The 20,165-nt window shown below is 36.7% G+C and overlaps 1 protein-coding gene across 2 annotated transcripts in view; it reads left to right on the top strand.

Moving 5' to 3' along the window:
* LRRC49 (leucine rich repeat containing 49) overlaps positions 1-19,577 on the top strand; it is a 40,330-nt gene extending 20,753 nt beyond the window's left edge. Inside the window, exons 10-17 of one of the 2 annotated variants that reach the window (XM_077185667.1) lie at positions 3,984-4,042; positions 5,210-5,293; positions 7,994-8,145; positions 10,141-10,378; positions 11,621-11,806; positions 15,579-15,688; positions 16,359-16,512; positions 18,510-19,577. In XM_077185667.1, coding sequence (XP_077041782.1) covers positions 3,984-4,042; positions 5,210-5,293; positions 7,994-8,145; positions 10,141-10,378; positions 11,621-11,806; positions 15,579-15,688; positions 16,359-16,512; positions 18,510-18,716 — 1,190 coding nt within the window. In that variant the 3' untranslated portion in view covers positions 18,717-19,577. The remainder of the gene's footprint in view (positions 1-3,983; positions 4,043-5,209; positions 5,294-7,993; positions 8,146-10,140; positions 10,379-11,620; positions 11,807-15,578; positions 15,689-16,358; positions 16,513-18,509) is intronic. The other variant, XM_054641964.2, reaches the window with a different exon arrangement.
* Positions 19,578-20,165: the final 588 nt, after the last annotated feature.

Raw genomic sequence — 20,165 nt, 5'->3', positions numbered from 1 at the left:
ATTTAATGACAACTGTCTCTGCCTGAGGGCACTATTCAGAAACATAGAAACATTTTAATTTGCCATGAAAACCAAAGACACTGTACTTGGAAAAAAACATTTGTGCACTGTAATTATTCTTTAAGTTGGGGTAGATTGCCTTTAGGTAAGGGATTGGATTGAATTATGTCAACTCTTAAACCCTGACATGTGTGCAAGCTGATGTTCTCTTAGGCCACCTCATTCCTAAGCCCTTTTTGAATGTTAGATTCAAGCTCTTGAAGCACTGAAGCACAGCCATACTTGGGATAAAATCAGTGAGGTTAAGCACCTATAATGCTCTTCACTTGTTCATTGTCCAGACAAGATGATTTTCAGCTGAAAACCCAACCCCTTGGTGTTGTGTATCTAAAACATCAGCTCAGTGGAAATCTTTTGCTTTCTTGACCTTTGGTAGCTCAGTCTAAAGGCTTAAAGACTGGGCAGGAGGCTGAATTATTGTAGCTGGATGGACTCCTGTTCACTTGTGTTCCTGTCAGTAACTCACACTTCCACCTCACCTTAGCTGCAAGGTGATGGGACTGGATGAATGGAATGGGCTTGTGCAGAGCCTCACAGTCAGAGCAGGCTCAGGTTGCATTTGTGGTTATTTACCTTGGTTAACCTGGCATATTGGTTGTTTTTCTGGGCTCTGAAGCTTTTTCACCCTGCTTTGTATGTTGAACTTTTTCAAAAGTGGGCCTGCCCAGTGGTGCTTACAGTTTGATTGGGACCTATTTCTTTTTTTCCACTCTTTGGTAATAGTAAGCAGAGACTGTTGCAGATATGTAATAAAGTATTTAAATAAGATTGAAATATGTACATATGCTTTACTAAGGAGTTACATAACCAGGAACATTTGCTATTCATCACTTCCAACAGACTTCCTCAAGAGAATTTGCTAAGTGTGTATGTATTCCTGTATGTGTGTGTAAATATGATATATAATGCAAATTTTTTTAAATATTGCCAGATTGAAACACAAGCTGTGTCTTCTTAGAAGCAAAGCTTTGGATTTTTCATTGAGGTTTTATACGTTTTAGAACCTTAAAGTAAGAGAGCTGTGTTTGGTTTTGATTATTTGCTTAGACATTTCATTGCTGATCAGGGAGTAGGTTCTACTGCTCTAGCCAGAATAGATTCCATCACTACCATAAAGTGTTCTGAGGTCTTGGAATCTTTTGGGTTGCTGTGACCCCGGGAATGTTAAAAGTCTCTTTTCCTAGCCTGAGCACTTCAAGAATGAGTCTGAGCTCTTCATTTCTCAGTCTCAAGGTTGTTTATTGTGTCTTATCTATAAAAAATTTTCTCCTGCACTGCTGAGGTCTGTCCAGCAGGACAGTTCCAGGCACTCTGCCTGCCCCCAGGGCGGTGTTATGTCTTTATACTGAAAACTATGTATACAATGTTTACAATTACTTTCCAATACCCTTCACCTATGTTAGACAGTGAGCTTCTTCTACTCTAAACCAATCTGTGAGTGCCAACATCACAGCAGAAGATGGAGGCCAAGAAGAAGAAGGAGAAAGGCTGGACATGCCCAATTCCCTCCATCTTGCCTCCTGAACCCCCATAACAGAAACCCCAAAATCTACTTTTCCACCCCCTGATAACTTCACTATTATTCTGCCTAAACTGTTGTGGCTTGCTGATCTTCATATAAGGTTGGTGATTGCTCATAATCAAACCCACAGGTGTTTTGGGCTCTGTGCCAGGGCTTCTGAGCTCCCTGGCAGGGGTCCTGGCTGTCCTGGACAGCCAGAGGGATGTCCTGGGTTCCCACACCGAGGGGTTTTTTTTAGGGAGGGATCCCTAACGGTTTTATTTTTCTTTCCACTGGGAAATAAGACACTTAAGTGTGACTTAAATGGTGTCATTTGTTGAAAGGACCTTGTTTGAAGAATAGCAATGCGGTGGTGAGGAGGAGCGCATCCGCTGCGGTCCGTGCGGATCCTCCCCGCTTCCCTGGGGTTCCTCCCCCGGTCAGGCGGGCAGGGATGGGCGCTGCTGCAGAGCGCGCGGGGGCCGGCAGGGGGCGCCGTGGGCACGGCAGAGCCCTCAGGGACAGCGGCGGGAACGGCCTGGGAACGCGTCCGGACAGAGGCACGGACAGAGGCACGGACATGGACACAACCGGCGGGACAGCGAGGGGAAACGAGTGACACAGGGACAGGGCTCCAGCTCTTCCCAAATCCTTTCTAAAAGAGAAGGGATGACAGTAAAAATGAATTGTGGCAAGGCTGGGCAGGGGTTTGTTTCATTACTTGTTCAGTGCTCTGGGTGGTTTTTTTGTGGGCTCCTGGGGAATGTGTTTTTTAAGATGAATCAAGAATGCATATGTAGATGTAACCCTTGATCTTTATTCAGAGATTTCCTCTATCACTCTGCCTTTATGAATACTGAGTAAAGCTAAGGATATATTTTAATTTTTTGCTAAGCTAGCTTATTTTAGAGAAGGATTAGTGTTTCTAAAATGTCTATAATTAGGATAAACTCTTGATCAAGTTAAAAAAGCCTTATTCAGTTAAAACTCTTTTTAGAATGTAGTTTGCATTAGTTGATTTTGATCTTTGTATGGAGACTGTGTTGGCAGGGAAGGCCCAGGACTGACTGCAATGGGGGCAGCAGACCCTCCTGCATGGGAGGCAGTCATAAGGTACACATCTGGGCTGGATTAAGGGACAGCTTTGGGAAGGAAGACAGAGAAAGAAGAGACTTGTAGAAGCTGAGAGAAAACTGATTAGGGAACTTTTGCTTTAAAACTTGGGAAAAAACTACAGCAAATTGTTTTGAAATGAATAAAATTAATGAAGGCTAATTGTCTATTAATGGCATTTTGTTATCAAGCTCTCACCTCCACCACTGTGAAACACAACACCAGCTCAGTTAGATTGAAACTGAGTCTCTGATGAATGGCCAGATGTTTTCTGCCAAATAGAATGGATAGTTTCTTCTTCCTCTTCCTTGGTGGTAAAACTAGCTTACATTTCTCTTCTTTCTACACACCAGTTTAATATAATCAAACTTCTAGGGAACAAGAAAAGTCCCTTAGTTTAAGACTTCTAAACATTGTTATTTGATATGATCAATGTGTTGAAAAGTCATCAGAGAAGATGAAGACAAAAAAATTATAAAAAGCTTGTTTCTTTAGGAAGCCTGGTTTAAAAGCATAGATACACAGTCAAATGAAGCTATTTAATTAAAAAAAAATCCCTGAAACAAATCTAACCTGCTCTCTAAAGAAAGATATCACTAATGTAGTTTGCTAGTGTTTATCTTTTATTTTAAGATTTGTGGTTTTTAGACAAAACACTAACAGAATAATGTAATACATAATTGGGATAATATTTTCAGTTCTTAAAATTCTGGATCATATAGTGAGGAACAGTACATTTTTATTTGCATTATAAATAATGCATTCATATTTGTGACATATTGTCTGTGTGGGGTTTGTTCATGATTTCCACAGCCTGCCTGAACCCCGAACCATCCCATTCCCTGCTGGATTTCATTGTGTGATGTTTTGTTGGAGTGGCATCTAGAAGGCCTTCTGTATCCACGTGCCTTTTATTTTGTCATTCAGTTACTGGTGATCTCCTTTAACATGCACTGGTGACCTACAGAAGTCCTTCTAACCAGGATCATGCTGTAACTCCATGGCAGTAGCCCCTTGGAAATATCCTGTTTAGGAATAGCTTAAAATCCCAGTAGCAGAGGAGGCTGCCAGAACTTCACCAGTGAAAGACAAGTTGCTTTGAGAATAAATAAATTAAAAAAAAAAAAAAAAAGTTAAGGGCTTTCAGTTAGTGTTCCAAGGAAATTCTTGCATACAATTTTGTTATAGAAGCTTGCTCTGTGCAAAGCCTCTTGCCTTTCTGTGCATTGAGGTATGCTGTTGTTAATATATGATATTAGGATAGTCATGGAGGAACAGTTTGAAAATCTGTTCTTTAACCCCTTTTCAGACTGGTGCCAAATTCCATGGTGTGTCAGTTGGTTTCAGGGGGACTGTACACACATCAGAGTAAGTCTGCTACGTGCACTGAATTTCTTATGCTTTGGAAATTGTTTTCTTAAAAATGTAATGGCCCTGCTAAGTGTGAAGTTCCTGTTTTATTTTCTCTTCCAGTAAGCACTCACCCATGTGCTTAGGGGCTCTTAAAATGCTCTAAACATAGCATGTTGTATTTATGCAGAAATTTTGACATGTCAATTTGTCTTATTGGTTGATGGTGCTTTCTGTTCATTTTTGTTTGTTAATTTTGTTAACATATAACTTTTCCAGAAAATGAAAAGATTTGGACAGGAGCTTTCTATTTTGAGGAAATGAAAACACTTTTCATATGTTCTGGGAAGAGGCTTCAATAGAAACGCCCAAATGGCATGTGAAGTAAATCAAAATAAGTTAAAGTATGCTTCCCAAATATTTGTGTTGGAAAGAATCTACACTTTTTACTTCATAGTGAACATTTCTTTTGTTACTTGGAAAATATATGTTCTAAAAATACTGTGCTGTGAGAATGTTTAGACTTCTGTAAACAAGGGGCATCCAACCTAATATGGCTATTGCAGTATCAAATTGCTGTACCAGGAAAATGAAACAGCTTCACTTTCATTGTTTAGAAATCAATGACTTTCTTCTTGAGACTTCATCATTAGGCAATAATGTTGATGAGGCATAATGGTCATGGAATAGCTAACTTGGAAAATGTTCTGTTCTTCTCAAGTTCTGTTGCTGATTGAGAAAAGCCAGGCCCAGAAAAAAGCTTATAATGATGAAAATTAATCCTGGATTGTGATTCAAGCATAACTAGAACCCAGCTTTTTTGCTCTGTGTGTTTTTTACCAAAAAAAAAAAAAATCCTGGTAATTGCAAAAACTACTACAAAGATATATTGCAGTGTCATATCTAAAAATATTTTTCATGGTCACCATATGCTTTATACTTTTTCAAAGACTCTTACATATATTACTTTTAACTTGCTTTATCTTCAGCATTTTTATCTGAGTAGTAACAATTTGATTGGTTTTAATGGTATTTAGAAACATTAAGATGATAAAAATTCTAAAATTGTGTTAAAATGAAAATTTCCATTTCAAATACCAACACAAGAACGTATTTTATCAGTAATACTTTTCAGAACTGGCTTAGTTCCTCCCTTTAGGAATTTGTGTTTCTTTTTTCCTCCAGGAAGAAGAAAGACGTATGGCCTCTATTGCAGCCAGGAAAGAGGAAGAGAGGAAGCGTGAAAGCCACAGACAGACCTTGCTTAAGGTATTGTCATGGCTGTTCTAAGGTTACTGTAAACCAGTTTACAGCAATCATTTATATCCCTTTTTTGGCTGTAGATATTGTATTGTATACCCTAATATGCCTCCATCTATTTTCCCAGCTTCAACAGTGCACTCCATGACTGAAACTCTATTCAGTCAAACATGCAAGGTGCACTTTAGCAGAAAGCCCATGTTGAACCACGAGTGTGATACATGTCAGTGGATGGCAAACTTCATTTTCCTAAATCCAGGCTAAAGTAAAGGACATCTCCAGTCATTTCACATTCCTTGGTCTCCCCTTTCCAGGTGACCACTCTGGTGTTCTCAAGTAGTTTTTCCTTTGTTTCCTCCTGTTGAGTTTGTTCCTTTCTGTGGATAGAGTGCAGGGGCCCTGAGGGCACAGGCAGGCTCCAGCTGTGTCTCTGTCAGCACAACTCTGATCTATCTTATCTCCCAGCCCAGCTGGCCTGCTTGGTGCTGACACACACAGGCAGAAGTGCCCCACCAGGGCAGACCCTGCTGCCCTCCAGAACACTCTTCATGGGCTGCTGACTGCATGGGCTGTGCTCCTAATAGGAGACCAAAGATCCAGAATCTAAGAGTATCTTCATTCCATTTGCTGTGTGAATATCATCATCTGGCTCCAAATCTCTTTTTTTGGGGATAAAAAGTGCCTACTTTTTTTTTTGTTGTTGTCAGCCAGTAATGCCCGTACAAACAATCTCCTTCCATTTGGCATTCAAATAAACAAGAAATGTTCATGTCCATATTAAGTTTCCTAGGTAAAATCATATTTCATGAAGGGGATTAGACTGGATTAGTTGCAGGAGGCCATAAGAAGTGTAGCAAACATAGAACTGAAAAATAATAAGACACAAACAGAATGTTAACAGTATGTTAAAAGATGTTTTAAGTATATCAAAACCCCCCAAGAGAATAGGGGTGAAAAATTTTGTGTCCAGTGAATAAGAATATGTTTTGATTTCTTGTATATTTGTATCCTTGTATATTTCTGTTTGATTAAAAAATATTGATATTATAATAAAAGACTTAGATATGGTTTGAGAGGTGGTTTTGGGTTTTGTAAATAGTGTGTTTGTTTGGTTTTGGTATTTCTTCTTTCCCTGCAAGATATTGATGTATTTAAAATATCTTCAGATTTGAAGTGTTGGTGATAGATCTTAGTAGCATCAAGAAATGGAAAATTAGTAAAGAATTTTCACACATGACATTGTCTCATGCTGTTGAAAGTGTCTCTCTGACTAGAAAAAAAAAAGTAGGTATTTATTTGTAGTTCATGTTCTTAATCATTGATGTGATGTTTCCTTGTAGCAGAGAGATTGTTTGTCTTGGTGGCCTAGATTTTGAGGTGCTTTTTGCTAGTGGAAAATTTCCTTAGAAGAAAAAATATTTTTAACACCTAGTGTCATCATTAATCAGTTTCAACATTACATTTTAGACTTTATTTTATCAAAGTATATTTCCTATCTTCAAACAGTTAAGTGGGATAACAGTAAAACACCAATATTTTTCATACGATTTGATGATTTTGTAGATTTTCCTTTGTGAATGGGTTGTTATGATTCAGGCTTTTTTCCTGTTCTACACATTTGAACTGAAGGAACAAATATGACATAGATACAATGTCCAGCAAAAAAAGTTGTCAACTATAGGTTTCTTCATAGTTAAATCTGAAAAAATATTTAGAGAATTATGTTCTGCAATTTTCTTTTACCATCACATTTCTCCAACATTCCTTATGCTATATGAAGTGTAAATGAAATTATAGGCACTTGTTCAGTAGCAAACAATTGCTGTTTTCCTGTATGCACTGCATTGAAAATGTTTATTTCACCAATGTCATCTCTTCTTTTTCCCTTGCTGATATTTGTCTGTCCAAACAACAGAATTTCTTCATCTCTTTTTCCAGCTTCTCTTTTATTGCTTCCAACCCACTCTTCTGGGAAAGCTTGAGATGTGCTTTGAAATGTATAGAGAATGTCATTCCTTTCCAACAGTGGTTGAACTTAATATTTACTGGAACAAGAGAAAGTTACTGCTAGCAGAATCTTCACACTTGTAAAGTTTGCTTTATGTAGAAGGAATTCATGGAAGTTTTTGAAGTTCTGTAGGAATCCAGCAGCCCACATCTGAGGGCTAACAAAGCAGTAGAGCTGTACAGTAATTGAGGTTGAGACCCTAAAGCCTTGAGAACCAACAGAATTTTCTAAAGATTGTTGTGATAAAAACCACTGATGATTCCAGCTTCCCTCCCTTCCTGTGACATGGAGCTCGGTCATTGTGGAAGTCTGTAAGTGTAGAGCACTGACCAGAGAGCATCAAAACTCCCATGGCAAATGGAACATGAACTAGAGTTTTGAGCTCTTTGAAATGGAAAAACTTGCAGAAGTAGCAGTTTCCATGTCCTAAGTAACTTAACTTCATGCTTTCATAAGCTGTGGGTTTATTATGTTACTTTTCTTGTTTCTTTATTTCAAATTTTGTGAAATTATGTGCTGGCACTTATGCAAAATAGCACTAGAACAATGCATTGATTTTAATGTATAACCACCAACCACTAGTACAGTTTCTTCAATTTGAAACAATTTAAAATGTTTTGCTTGAGCAGCATATTTCAGACCAAACAAATGTGCTGCCCCTGCCCTGTCACGCTCACGGTGCCTGGTGTGTCTCGTTTCAGGAAAAGAAGCGGTTAACGATCGGTAACATCGCTCGGCAGTGGGAGATCCAGCAGAACCAACTCGCTCTTGAGGCTTCTTTAAACAAAGATAAAGAAAATGAGCCCTGCCAGATCAATGGCAGTGCTGCATATGTATTTCCTGAAGAAAGCAGGTATTCTATTTGGTGATGCTTTTACCTGTTCAAGTCTTCAGTTCCAGGTTACTGCTTCTCACCACTGAGATCTCACTGTATTTCATTATCAAAAGTACTATATATGCACAGCAACCCTGGAAAGATGGCTTACTTTGCTTTTGACCATTAGTAATGAGTAACATATTTAAAAAGAAATAGAACAGCAACTCATTGCCTAAAGAAGTGCAAGCTAAATTATTATGTGATTTTGCTAAATAAAGGACAACTTCATGTTTACAAGAAATGTTAAATGTGAATTCCTGAGCCTTCTTGAGGCTGTTCATTTCCTTAACAGCTTAGATTGTTGCCTTCAGTTTAAATGAGCAAAATGAAGATGTATGAGCATTATGAAGATTTGTAGTCTCTTTGTGTATCAAGAGGTTTCATAGTTGAATTCAGGCTCTTAGTCTGAACTGCAGCATCTTTTATTGGACTGCTTTCACACCCATACAGTAACAGTAGCAATTACCAGACTTAGTTTTATTCTCAAGATTATTTTAGTATTTTTTGGTTTAAAAGATATTATTTTTTGTTTATTTGCATCTAAAAAAGTGGCCATGTGGCCAGAAACCACTGTAGAACTTAATGAGCAGTGTATGCCTTGGATTGGCTAAAACCAAAGTAGCACTTCAACCTTGGCTAGCTCGAGCAAATGCCTGAAAAAATAGTCTGCACAAATTCAATAGCAAGTACAGCTTCCTGCTGTCCCTGGTCAATGCTGCAAATGTCAGGGATGCTCAGGAAGTCTTTGTCTCTCACAAGTAGCACCCATCTGAGTTTCAGTCTTGTGTGGCTAGAACTGGTTCTTATCTCCAGTCAAGTGCTACATCTTTTGAACCCCTTTTTCCTTTGCATTTTTAAATTGCCATCATCTTTTCTATTCTTGTGCTTCCAAAAGTTTCCCCTCAATGCATTTACCCACTGCTTTATTGCCTGCTTGGTTTCTTTGCCATTTAATTCAGTGTTAATTAATTTAATTCAGTAATCCCTCCCCCATGACCAAGTCAGTGTAACTATGGTAGTTTGACTGTTTGTCTGTTAATCAAAAAATTGCCATTGCTTGAGAAATGATGCTATTTTGATGTATGTGTTTTATCATAGTGAAGAATTGCAAGATGAGCTACTAAGCAATAAAATTGCAGGTGCAATTCAGAATAGAGAAGTAATTAAAGCCTCACATATGAAGTGGTGGGCTCTCAACATTTTCAGTGGAGTGAAATTTTAGAGTTCTGATTCTTATTGTCAAGAGAACATCAGTCAAATGATTGCTACTAGTCAAAATACATTAACAAGACTAAGAATGTGGTAAAGAATAAAGTATAAAATAACAATCATCACATAACTTTCTAAACCTGTAATTTGTGCTTATCCTGAGGTCTCTGTACGCTTTAGGTCCAGCCAGATGAGTGTGTCATGTTTGAGGTAGGACAAAAAGAAATAGTTTTCAGGAATACCTGGATTGATTGCTTAATTTAAAAATTGCTCTTGTGAATTGGAAAGGTCACATTATTTCAAAGCAATGCTTGAGTTATTGCTTATGTCCACTTTTACACTTCACATAGCAAACAGAATGTGAAGGCGACATTGCTTAAATAAATAGATTGTTTGAAGCTTTGTTTAGATATCTAAAGCAACACAAAACATGCTAGGTTACCATTCTGAGCTTAAATTTTAAAGCCAATTACTAAATGGGAATGGACTCTTTATTTAATTTGACCCCACCACCAACTCAAATACACCCAGACCCTTTCTGCTGAAGAAGTAGAACAAATACAGTGTTACTTGATGGAAGAAGGGTTTTCCAGCCTTTATGTATTTGAACCAGATGGGGTACTGAAAATGAATGAATACTGAGAAATGCCATTGCATTTGACAGTTGAGTTTTGGTAAAAGAAAGTAATGTTACTTGGTAGAGTGATGATATTATTTCAAAATCATCTCATTTCTATCACTGTATTTTTATTTCCTCTACAGATCTCTTGATACAATCCTGAGCAGTGCAGTACAAGGCTTGTCTGTTCTGGAGTCTCATTTAGTGGAGGTGGAAGGAGACACTCTTGGCTTGTATGGCTCTGGGGCACTGGAGTGCCTGGATCGAAACTGGAGTGTTCAAACAGCTGGCATTATTGCCACAGTCTCCTTCATGTTCATAGAATTTGATGAAATTGTTCAAGTGTTAGCAAAACTGAAGACAAAATTCCCTAACTGTGTGGTGAGCATGCCTCATGTTTCAGCTTTGAACAGCTATGGAATAGGGATTGTTTAAAAGAACCTTACTTTGGCATACCCCCTCCCCCACTAAGTGCTTTCATGTGAATAGATACAGTTAAGAATTGCATATTTTCTTCTGTTATAATGATAACCTTGATACTTAAAAATTAATAATTTAAATTTAGATTTATTTTCAGACTGATTTATATTTCTTCTAATTCCTTTGACCTACCTAATTATTTTTAAGTTGCAAGACTTGTGTGTAAATATAGTATTGTTGTTCTGTACTATTGTTATGAAACCATGGTATCGGGAAGACTTCATTTGTGTCCAAAGAGCAAATTGCTGATAGGATAAAAAGATGAAGATTAGAAGGAATAGCTGACTAAATCAGCACAGTTAACAAAATTCCTCAGTTCTTGATAGAGAAAAGCAATATGAATGAGAAGTCTCTTCAGTTTGTCTCTTTTTTTCTTAGTCATTCAAATCAGTCATTTTAATGCAAATAGTAAAATAGAGATAACAAACATTATCTGAGCAAGCCACTTGTAGCTGAGATTGATTGGCTCTGGAGCTCCCTGCTGCTTCTCAAGATTTTGAGTATAACAAAACTTAATGGTTTAATTGAGACTGATCAATTTGTGGGGAGCTCAAGACAAATTTATCTGTCTTAACAAAACCATTGTTTCACTGTGATTGGGGGACAATTTGTGGGTGATAGCAGAATCACAACTAAATTTTTATCTTCACCATCAACTTTTCCCCCTTGCTCTTCCAGCATTAATGCTGCTATGTAGCACACACCATGTTCATAGGAACATTGGTGTAGGGCAGGAATGATTTAAGTCAGCACCCTGTGCCTGAAAAGGGCAGAATATTTTAAAAGTGTGTATTGTACTTACTTTTATCTGTAGATATTGCAGGTGCTTTACTTGTAGAATTAAAGTAGGCATTGTTTAAGTAGTATCATTGCTTTATGTAACATTGAAAATATTCCTGCTTTAAGTAAAGAATTTAGAAATTGCTTGGGGCTTGTAAGGTTGACATCTCTTAGTATAGGTAATACAGCAGTTGGTTGATACATTGATGTGTTTTGCTACAGAGATCTCAAATGAAATGGGCTCAGTTGCTTCATCAGACACATGAGTGTTACAGTTTGAAAATGGAGTGGCACAGAATAGAATCACTGTGTTCACTCTTTATTGTTTCCTTATTTAATTTGTTGGGGTTTGACTTTCTTTAGCACCTGAAGTTTAAGGAGACAAATCTTGTGGCGCTGCAGCAGTTCAATGCCTTGGCTGAGATGCATCGCATGGAACAGCTGACAGTTGATCCTCAGGGAAATCCAGTTGTCAACTTCACTTTGTGGAAATACTATGTTCTCTTCAGACTGAACCATTTTAATCTGCAGAAGATAAATGGAGAGAAGGTAGCATGGTCTTGCTTCTTATAATTGTTCTTACAGGATAAATTAGTGTTGTTTTAAAAGAGCAGATGAATTCCTAATGAAATGAGCACAACCCTGTCAGTGTCTTCTCGGTATTAGGGGGAAAAGATTTAAGTAGACTTCACCATGTAATTTCTTGTGCAATTAATACTAAAATTAATAATATTTAGTGAAATTATTATTAAAGAACTGCCCAATTGCACTTGATTTTAAGAAGCACTTTTTAAGGAAATCACAGCACTGACATTGAATACTTAGGCAAAAATGTGTTTGACGGAGTCCTTAGTAGTTTACTGTATATGATTATTTGCAACTGCCAGTGTTACAAAATACCATAGAATCATATTTTCTGCTTTAAGCCTGTTACAGGAAAAGTCTGTCAAATACAATTTTAAAAAGTTTTTCTGCTTGCTATGTACAAGATTTTTAGGGTGCATTTTTTGTTGTTGAGTGAACATTTCGTGTTTAAATAAACATAAAGTTAGGACACTAATATTGTTGTTCTTTGTATACTATGTGTTCCCCTTTACATCAATTGAAATTAAATTTATTCAAGCATATAAACCAGCTATTTTATACTTGGGCTTTGATCATAAAGGGGGTGAAAATAGTTACAATGCAACACAATGTATGAATACACATTCAATTTTAAATGCTAAATAAGTTTAAGAGATGTTATGGAAGTTAATTAGAGCAAAAATAATACACAGCTTTAGTATTTAGATCTGGTATTTTAATTTGGTCATCATCATATGTTTTGGATTAGATATACTTGTTATCTGATCCAGCCAAAGCTGGATGTTGTGGTTTACTTGGTTTTAGTTGTATAAAACATAGATTAGTCACTCAGAAGAGTAAGAGTGGGTAAAGAGCTTAAATGAATTAACTCACAAGGAAAGGATGGAAATAGGGCTCACTCCAACAGCACAGTATCTTGAAAAGGAAAAAAATATAACTATAGTAATCCCATGGAAAATATAGAATAACTTCAAAATAGTACTTTGCTGAAAAAATGCTCTTCAAATTTGATTTAAAAAATAGAAAGTTTATTTCTTTTTTTACTTCATCATATTTTCAAAATCTACTAGAGATTTGGATGATAAGCAAATAGATAATTCTTGTGTTTGGTCTTCATGGAGAGAGAAAGTAACACAACTGTTTAAGTAGACTTTTTGTTACAAACTCAAGGTCAACAAATTCAGTCTCTGAGGGAAAACTTTGTATTTAATAGTTCTTGGGGATTAATTTAGTAAATGAAGCACATGTAGCACAGCATGATTTTATGTAGGACATATATCAGATCTTAAATATGTATGACAAGAACATTTTTGTCCTCAACAAACTTTTTCAGCCAGACCACACTACATGAAGATGTGCATACAGGATTTTTTTCTAGTGTCATGAATCATTTGAAAAGTGTCTTAGCTAAGCAGAAGAAAGAGATGAGCTCTGATTGCTGTTTTTCATTACTCTACAGCAGAAGTCATGATGTTCAGCTTTGCAGATGTGTATACCTATTGGATTAACATGAGTAATAAAAAATTCTATTTCAATGTAAAGAACACAACCCCTGAAGTGATTCTCAGACCTTAGATCAGCCCTAAATAACAGTTCCAGATGACAGAAAGGGAAATGTGCATATTCTGCTATTCTGATCATCATTTGTGAGCAGTGTTTGTGGAGACCATATTGTGTTGTCAGCTCTGAGGTACGCAGAGTTGCAAAGTAAAAGCAATATATACTAACTGAATTAACTAAATAAATTCCATCACTCTAGCACTATCAAACTGTAAAAAACTTCTTTAAAAAACTTTTATTTTCTCCCCAGCCTTCCCCCACCATTCCACTTAATATTCCAGGCTAGAAGCTGAGTGTTGGTCTCCCCCTAACAATAATTCTGTGCCCTTGTCCAATTGTTACATTTACTAACTGTGAAGAAGCAAATTGTCTTTATTGAGATACTACATGAAATTCTTCCCAGTGATAGTAATCTCAGATTAATTCTAAACTCAGATTAATTCTAAACTGTCCAGGTTTGAAGTTTCCAAGCCCTCCAGAGTGCTGTGCACCCCGTGGTATGGGATAGAGTGTGACAGATGCATCCCTGTGCCTTTGCAGGGCTGCTGGCACAGTCAGTGCCTACTCTGTGCACTTGGCAAGGAGCAGGCATAAAGCCTTACATTTATGTGATACCACCGTTATCATCTTTTTGTGATTAATGGAGCAAACAATGCACTGCACTAAGATAGAGAACATGAGTTTCTGTGAGCTGGAGACTGTATTCAGCATTGCTGTCTCTGTTGACCTGGTCCTTATGCTTCTCTTAACATAAATAAATACATTAAAATCACTTATTTCTCCAGCAGGCATTTCTGCCTGCACTGGGCTTTGTTTCCCTAGCTGCCTTCTGTGCTCTTTGTTTTAGACCTTGCTTCTGTTGCAGACTGTTCAGCAAGGTCATCTACTCCTAGGCTACTAAGTAAGACTTACTTAATTTTAAATGAAAATTAACAACTCCACTGTAAAAATTGAATTGACATTTCTAATTGCCTGATCTGTGTTTTGACTAAATTTACCCCCCTGCATTATGCTATAGCAGTATACTTTAGGCAACTGTAGATTGTATAGTCTCTAAACATTACACAAGAATACAATAAAAATCTGTTAATGTGGATCAAAATTCCATTTTATGCATGCATTTCAATAGCACAGAATACAAAGTTTATCTGGAAGTGCTTAGTAAATATTGTGAGTATTGAAGTGTATTTAATAATGGTTGCTCTCCCAAAGTATGTTATAGGATGAATGGAAATTAAATTTCATCCAGAAGTTAAGAAGTCAATGAGTAAGTTTCATTGTCCAGTGTTACCCAGGTCAGATGGTGATCATAAAGATTGCTTCTGCACTCAGTACAAAGCCAGGAGTCCAGAAACTGTGCCAACAAACTTTTGGCAGTTGAAGTCAGTTCATAGTCTGGCCATCAGGGAGAAACACAGGCCGTGGTCTCCAGAGACTACAAGCCAAGACAAGCAAAAAATAGTAACCAGCAGCACCAAAGAATGAATCTCTTCCACTTTCTTTACGCTTTTCAATTTTGTGTAAAATGAATCCTGAAAATTTTTCAACCATTGAAAGTTAAAGAGCAGCTGGAACTTAATATTGAAACAACAGTATGGTAGACATTTAGAGAAATATAATGAGTGAACACTTATTTTCAGGAGCTGAAAAATACAGAGAAAAATTTTTCCCTCTAAAGCCTCTCTTTTATGAAACCTTTTCCATGATGCTGCCAAAATAAGGGAGTCTGTAAGTTATCTTTTCACATGTGCATGCCCAGAATCTTTCTGTTTCTCCAGCATAGCTTAATCAGAAATTTTCCAGTAGACCTTTTTGTAAATGCATGCAGAATTAATATGTCTGGCCTTCAGAAAATGAATGTAAGGAACCTTTTTAAAATTCCTCACTTCACAAAGACTATCATGAAGCACAGGGCAGCATGTATATACATTAAAATATCCAGAATGACAGGAAATAAAACAAGCACCAGTACCCCATCTGGTTTCTTCTAAAATACATTTAAAGTGCCAGTAGAAGCAAGTCTATGTTTTGAAGGTGTGCCTGCAACAGATCTGTGTGCAGTGTTCTATATAAAAAATTTCAGTTAATTCTTAATGTACATATGTTATGAAATATAAATGTGCTAATTTTGAAATGTAATTTTTTTCTTTTTTCTCCTCTTCCCACTGTCTCACAGGTTACTGAAAATGACATTGTAAAGGCAGAAAGGCTCTTTGGCATCCTGGCATATGTGGCATCTTCAGAGCTGCCTCATTACCGCATGCTTTCATTATTTGGAGAATCCAGGTAAAATACAAGAACAGAACTGGAGTTTGTCCAGAACGTGTTGTTTAACTCTTTTGCACACTGTTATAATAACTTCATTTTAAGTAAAAAGATGAAAATTTCACAAATACCATCTTCTAGAAGACAAGTCCTCTGCATAATGCGCAGGTGTTACCAACTCTGGTCTATGTAGCCAGAGGCTTTCCCAGACCTTGTATGAAGTCTGCTGAGGAGATGAAAAGGAATGTGCACACAAATGAACTGCATGTTCAATTCTGCATTTGTACTGGGACTGCTGAAGACTTGTGGACCTTCATGATGAGAACTGGTTATTTAGTGGGTATTTTATAGTGGGTAATTAATGGTTAACAGATTTAAGAGTTGTAGTGTAAAAGAGGCTGCCAAACCCCCCTATTTTTAGTCTTCTATAGAAGACTATGCAGAAATACTTAATAAAAGTTAAAGCTGCAAGACTTCCTATTTAGGAGATGCTATGTGATATCAGAGTCAATTGTTTAGAGACAAATTAATGAAGGGACATCTAGAGTCATATGTAATTAAATAACTTGAGGATGTAAAGTACTTCAAAGCTCAAAAATGTATGTTCAAAAGGAGAACCCCCCTCACAATAGCTAGAAACATATGCACTTAAAAGTTTTTGATAATTAGGATTGTAAATCTCATTTCACAGGAGGAAGCAATTCCATTATCTGCTGGAGGGAAAGGGAAAGAAATCTGGGGTTGGGAGTGAGGAAAGTGGTGATAACAGAAGAAGTGGAGGGGAAAGCACAGCTCGAGCAACATTGAATTACATGACAAAAGATTTTCATATGGAAAAGCTTGAGGTAAATATATCATTACAAAATATTTACATTTTCCTTTAGGTAACCTTAGGCTACTGCTCTTTGAATTTATCTGTATGTCAAGTTTCAGTTGTGCTATTGAGAATGGTGATTTTAAAAGATCAGTGCTTAACGTATTTACATATCTGATTTTATCTAACTGATCTTTTCCCCTAAATACTGGAAAATGTTCAGTTTCTGTCCTTGGTGATGTGATTCCTGAACAATGCCACAGTCTCAGAAATACTTTCTCACCTACAAGCCATATGGAGTGAACACAATTTTTTGGGAAGAAAAATGTATATTGTGCATGTTCAATTTTCCCTGAATGAATTGGTGAAGAACACCTTCAGAGATAGTTCAGGCTGTAGTAACAAAAAGCTGCTTCCTAGCTTTTAAGTGAGCTACAGGAAAATAAATATATAAGCAAAGTACTAGGTTTAATTATTAGTAAAATTACAAGCTGGCTTGTTTCAGACAAGGGCATCAGTCACGCTTGTTTTAGTTTGTGGTTTTGATCTGCTCACTCTTTTGCTTGGGCAGAGGGGAATTGTTCCCAGGGAGAATATGATTTTTTCAGCCACAATCTCCCTTCTGAGCAATCATCATGAGTTCTAAGTGTAGGCACTCTGCTTCCCACATTTGTCCCATTGTTTGCTTTTTGATTTTGTGGAAATATGTAAATCCTGTAGTGCAAGAAATTAAATCAAATTCAGTAATCACTGAATCTTTTATTCCATTGTGGTTTTATTATCTCAGATCCACAGCATAAGAAGGAGACCATGACTGCATGTGTGGAGGGTTTAAATTAAATTAAGAAAACATTTTAGTCTCAAAAACAGTGATAGCTCTTCAATCTTTGAATGGCATGGAGAAGACAGTGAAGTATTCCTGTTGTCCTTTACCATGGAACCAGCCCTATAATAAAATAAAATAGAGTAAGCTTAGGATTTGTACAGTCCATTAAATAAATGTGTTGTTTTCTCTTCCCAGTGCAGCAATTCCCCTTTGTCCTTTGCTGTAGCATTGTGCATGTGGCAGCAGGTACTACAGGGTGTCACAAGATTATGTCCTGGAAAAAGGACTCCTTGCAGGTCCCCAGCAGCTGTAACCTTCACAAATGTGACACTGAAGAAGTGTATTGCTAAAGATGACAGTCTTGAGTCTTTGATTAATAATTTGGAGTTTTAGCTGAAACTGCTGGAAAGCATTTTCTCACCTTTATTAGTCATTAAAAACTTTTGTTTTGGTGGCCTGAAGCATGATCTAACATTTTTAACACTGCTGCCATTCAAGCTAACTAGATATTTAGCTCCAATATAACTTACTCTTCAAAGCTTAAGGCATTTTATAGAAACTTTGCTGAATCAGGGATTAATACAGTTTGAGTTATTAAAATGCAGAGCTAGTAGTTGCACAAAGCATAGTATCTTTTTATTATTTTTGAAAGTTCAGCTTACTTCAGTATCTAATGTAATACACATTAGGAAGCAGCACTTGCCAGAGTGACTGTGGCAAAGGATGAGTACTGGGATGTTTTTCTATGACAATCTTCTTGTTAGGGCAGGTAGAAAACTATCTACTTTTCAACTGTTGTACTATAAGGATGAAATTCTGGGAAGGGAGAGAAGGAAAAGTAGTTTAGTGTTTAATAATTTCTGTAAATTTTCCCTGCTATGCCAGAAAGCAACACAAATTGTAATGCTGTTAACAGGTATTTATATAATTACTTGAAAATTAATTTCAGATAAATTAATTACTTAATATAGTATGAACATTATGAATACATTAAGGTTCTGTGGCTACACTCATAAAAGCCTGGACATAGACCCTGAGCCATGCAACTTAGAACCAGGGGGAGAAAGTACACAACAGCATCTGCCAGCTAATTGCTATGTTCTTTAATTCATTCGATTTTTGAGAGGGTTTTTGTGGATTTGCTCTGGTTTAATCTTTTTTTCCTTTTTTTTAATACATTGTGTAATTTTTCTCTCATGCAGGAAATCAAAGAAAGAAAAACATTTTGCCAGACATACGTTGAGAACTTAGTGAAAGAAGCAGCTGACATCAATATGAAGAATGAATCCTTGCAGAAGCTCTGGCCTCAGCTGTTCATTGAGCTTGTCCGAGATGCAGTGCTGGAAATCCGCAATAAAAACTCCTACATGAAACTCTGCCTCCAGAGGATCACTGAGCAGAAACAGTAGAGTCCAGGCTTTTGGTTCACTATTCTCTCTTGTTTTACAAACTTAAACCAATAGAATATGAAATTCTCATCACTAGGGCATACTTCACTTCCTCCCCTCAAAAGGATGCCTTTAAATCTTAATTAATTCTTATTAGTTTTGAAATGAAAGTTTACTTTCATACTGCTTTACCAATGCTTCCTTGGCTATCTAAAGTGATAGCAAAGAAATTAAGTTGGTGATTGTTTTACTAAGTTTTTGTTTATTATTTTCTGCTATCCTTGATTCTGTAGTGCTACAGCATTGATTTTTAAGGAACAAATTTACAAAGTTTGCCTTATTTCTATTGAACACTTTTCAATTGTCACTTTTTTGACTGCTGCTGTTTAAAAACCCTAAGAATAGTAGCTAAATTTTTTTATGACCAGAACCTAATAAATTATTTTACACCCTGAACTTGATGAAGACTTATTATTATTGTTTAATTTGTCAGATTATAGAACACTTTTGCACATGAGAGTGCTCAGAATGTTGACATTTAATCAGCCTAATTCTCAACTGGACAAATTGCCCAAACCTAATTTCAAATGTTTTTTGTTAATGTTATTAAGGTTGTGTAAATTGTTATAGGTAAAATATGATTCCAGGGTGTTCTCACTTGAGCTTTATTTTTATTTTGTTAAAATATGTTAGTATAATTTATTTTGTTTCTTGATTACTAACTTATTAACTTCTGAGGTTTGCCAAGATCAAATGAGCTAAAATGCATGCATTACATTTGGTAGGGAGACTGATAACTGCTATTCAGTTGTAATTCATTTCTGTGACTCTGTGAAAATTTCATATTATCAATAAAAATAAATTCTTCACTTTTACCTTTCACAGATACTATAAAGAAGTACTGTGTGCAAAGAAAAGACTTAATGCTGCATGAAGAGATGAGACAACACTTGCCCCAAAATCAACTGAAGGGGCAGAACAACCCCCCATTCCATAGTACAGTAACTGCCACAATAAACAGCTTGTCAGCTCCTGTCCAGAAATTGAATCTAGGAAGCCTTAGCAAGTCCAGCTGATTGCCATGGATGGCATTCAGATGCAGGTAGAAATTTGTGCCATTTAAATTTAAATTTTTAGTTCCATTGTATCTTAACTAAAACAATCCAAAACCTTTGTGCATTTTCTACTTTATTAAAAGTGTTCTTATTTTACTTGGGCTCATTTATAAAAAAGAAACTAAAGAAAACTTCCTGCAAAGATTTCTATGACTCAAAGGTAAGTTTATTTTTAAACTGTATCTAGAAGGTATTTTCTGTCAAAGCAGAGATGCAGATACAGTTTAATGTGTTTTTATGGCCAGAAAATCATGGAAGGTTTGGGTTGGAATGGACTTTAAAGACCATCTAGTTCCAATGCTCTGCCAGAGGCAGGGACATTTTCCACCAGACCAGATTGCCCAAAGCCCTGTCC

The sequence above is a fragment of the Agelaius phoeniceus genome, chromosome 13, assembly GCF_051311805.1.
Source record: "Agelaius phoeniceus isolate bAgePho1 chromosome 13, bAgePho1.hap1, whole genome shotgun sequence".
NCBI lineage: Eukaryota > Metazoa > Chordata > Aves > Passeriformes > Icteridae > Agelaius > Agelaius phoeniceus.
This window is presented reverse-complemented; position numbering and strand designations above follow the sequence as displayed.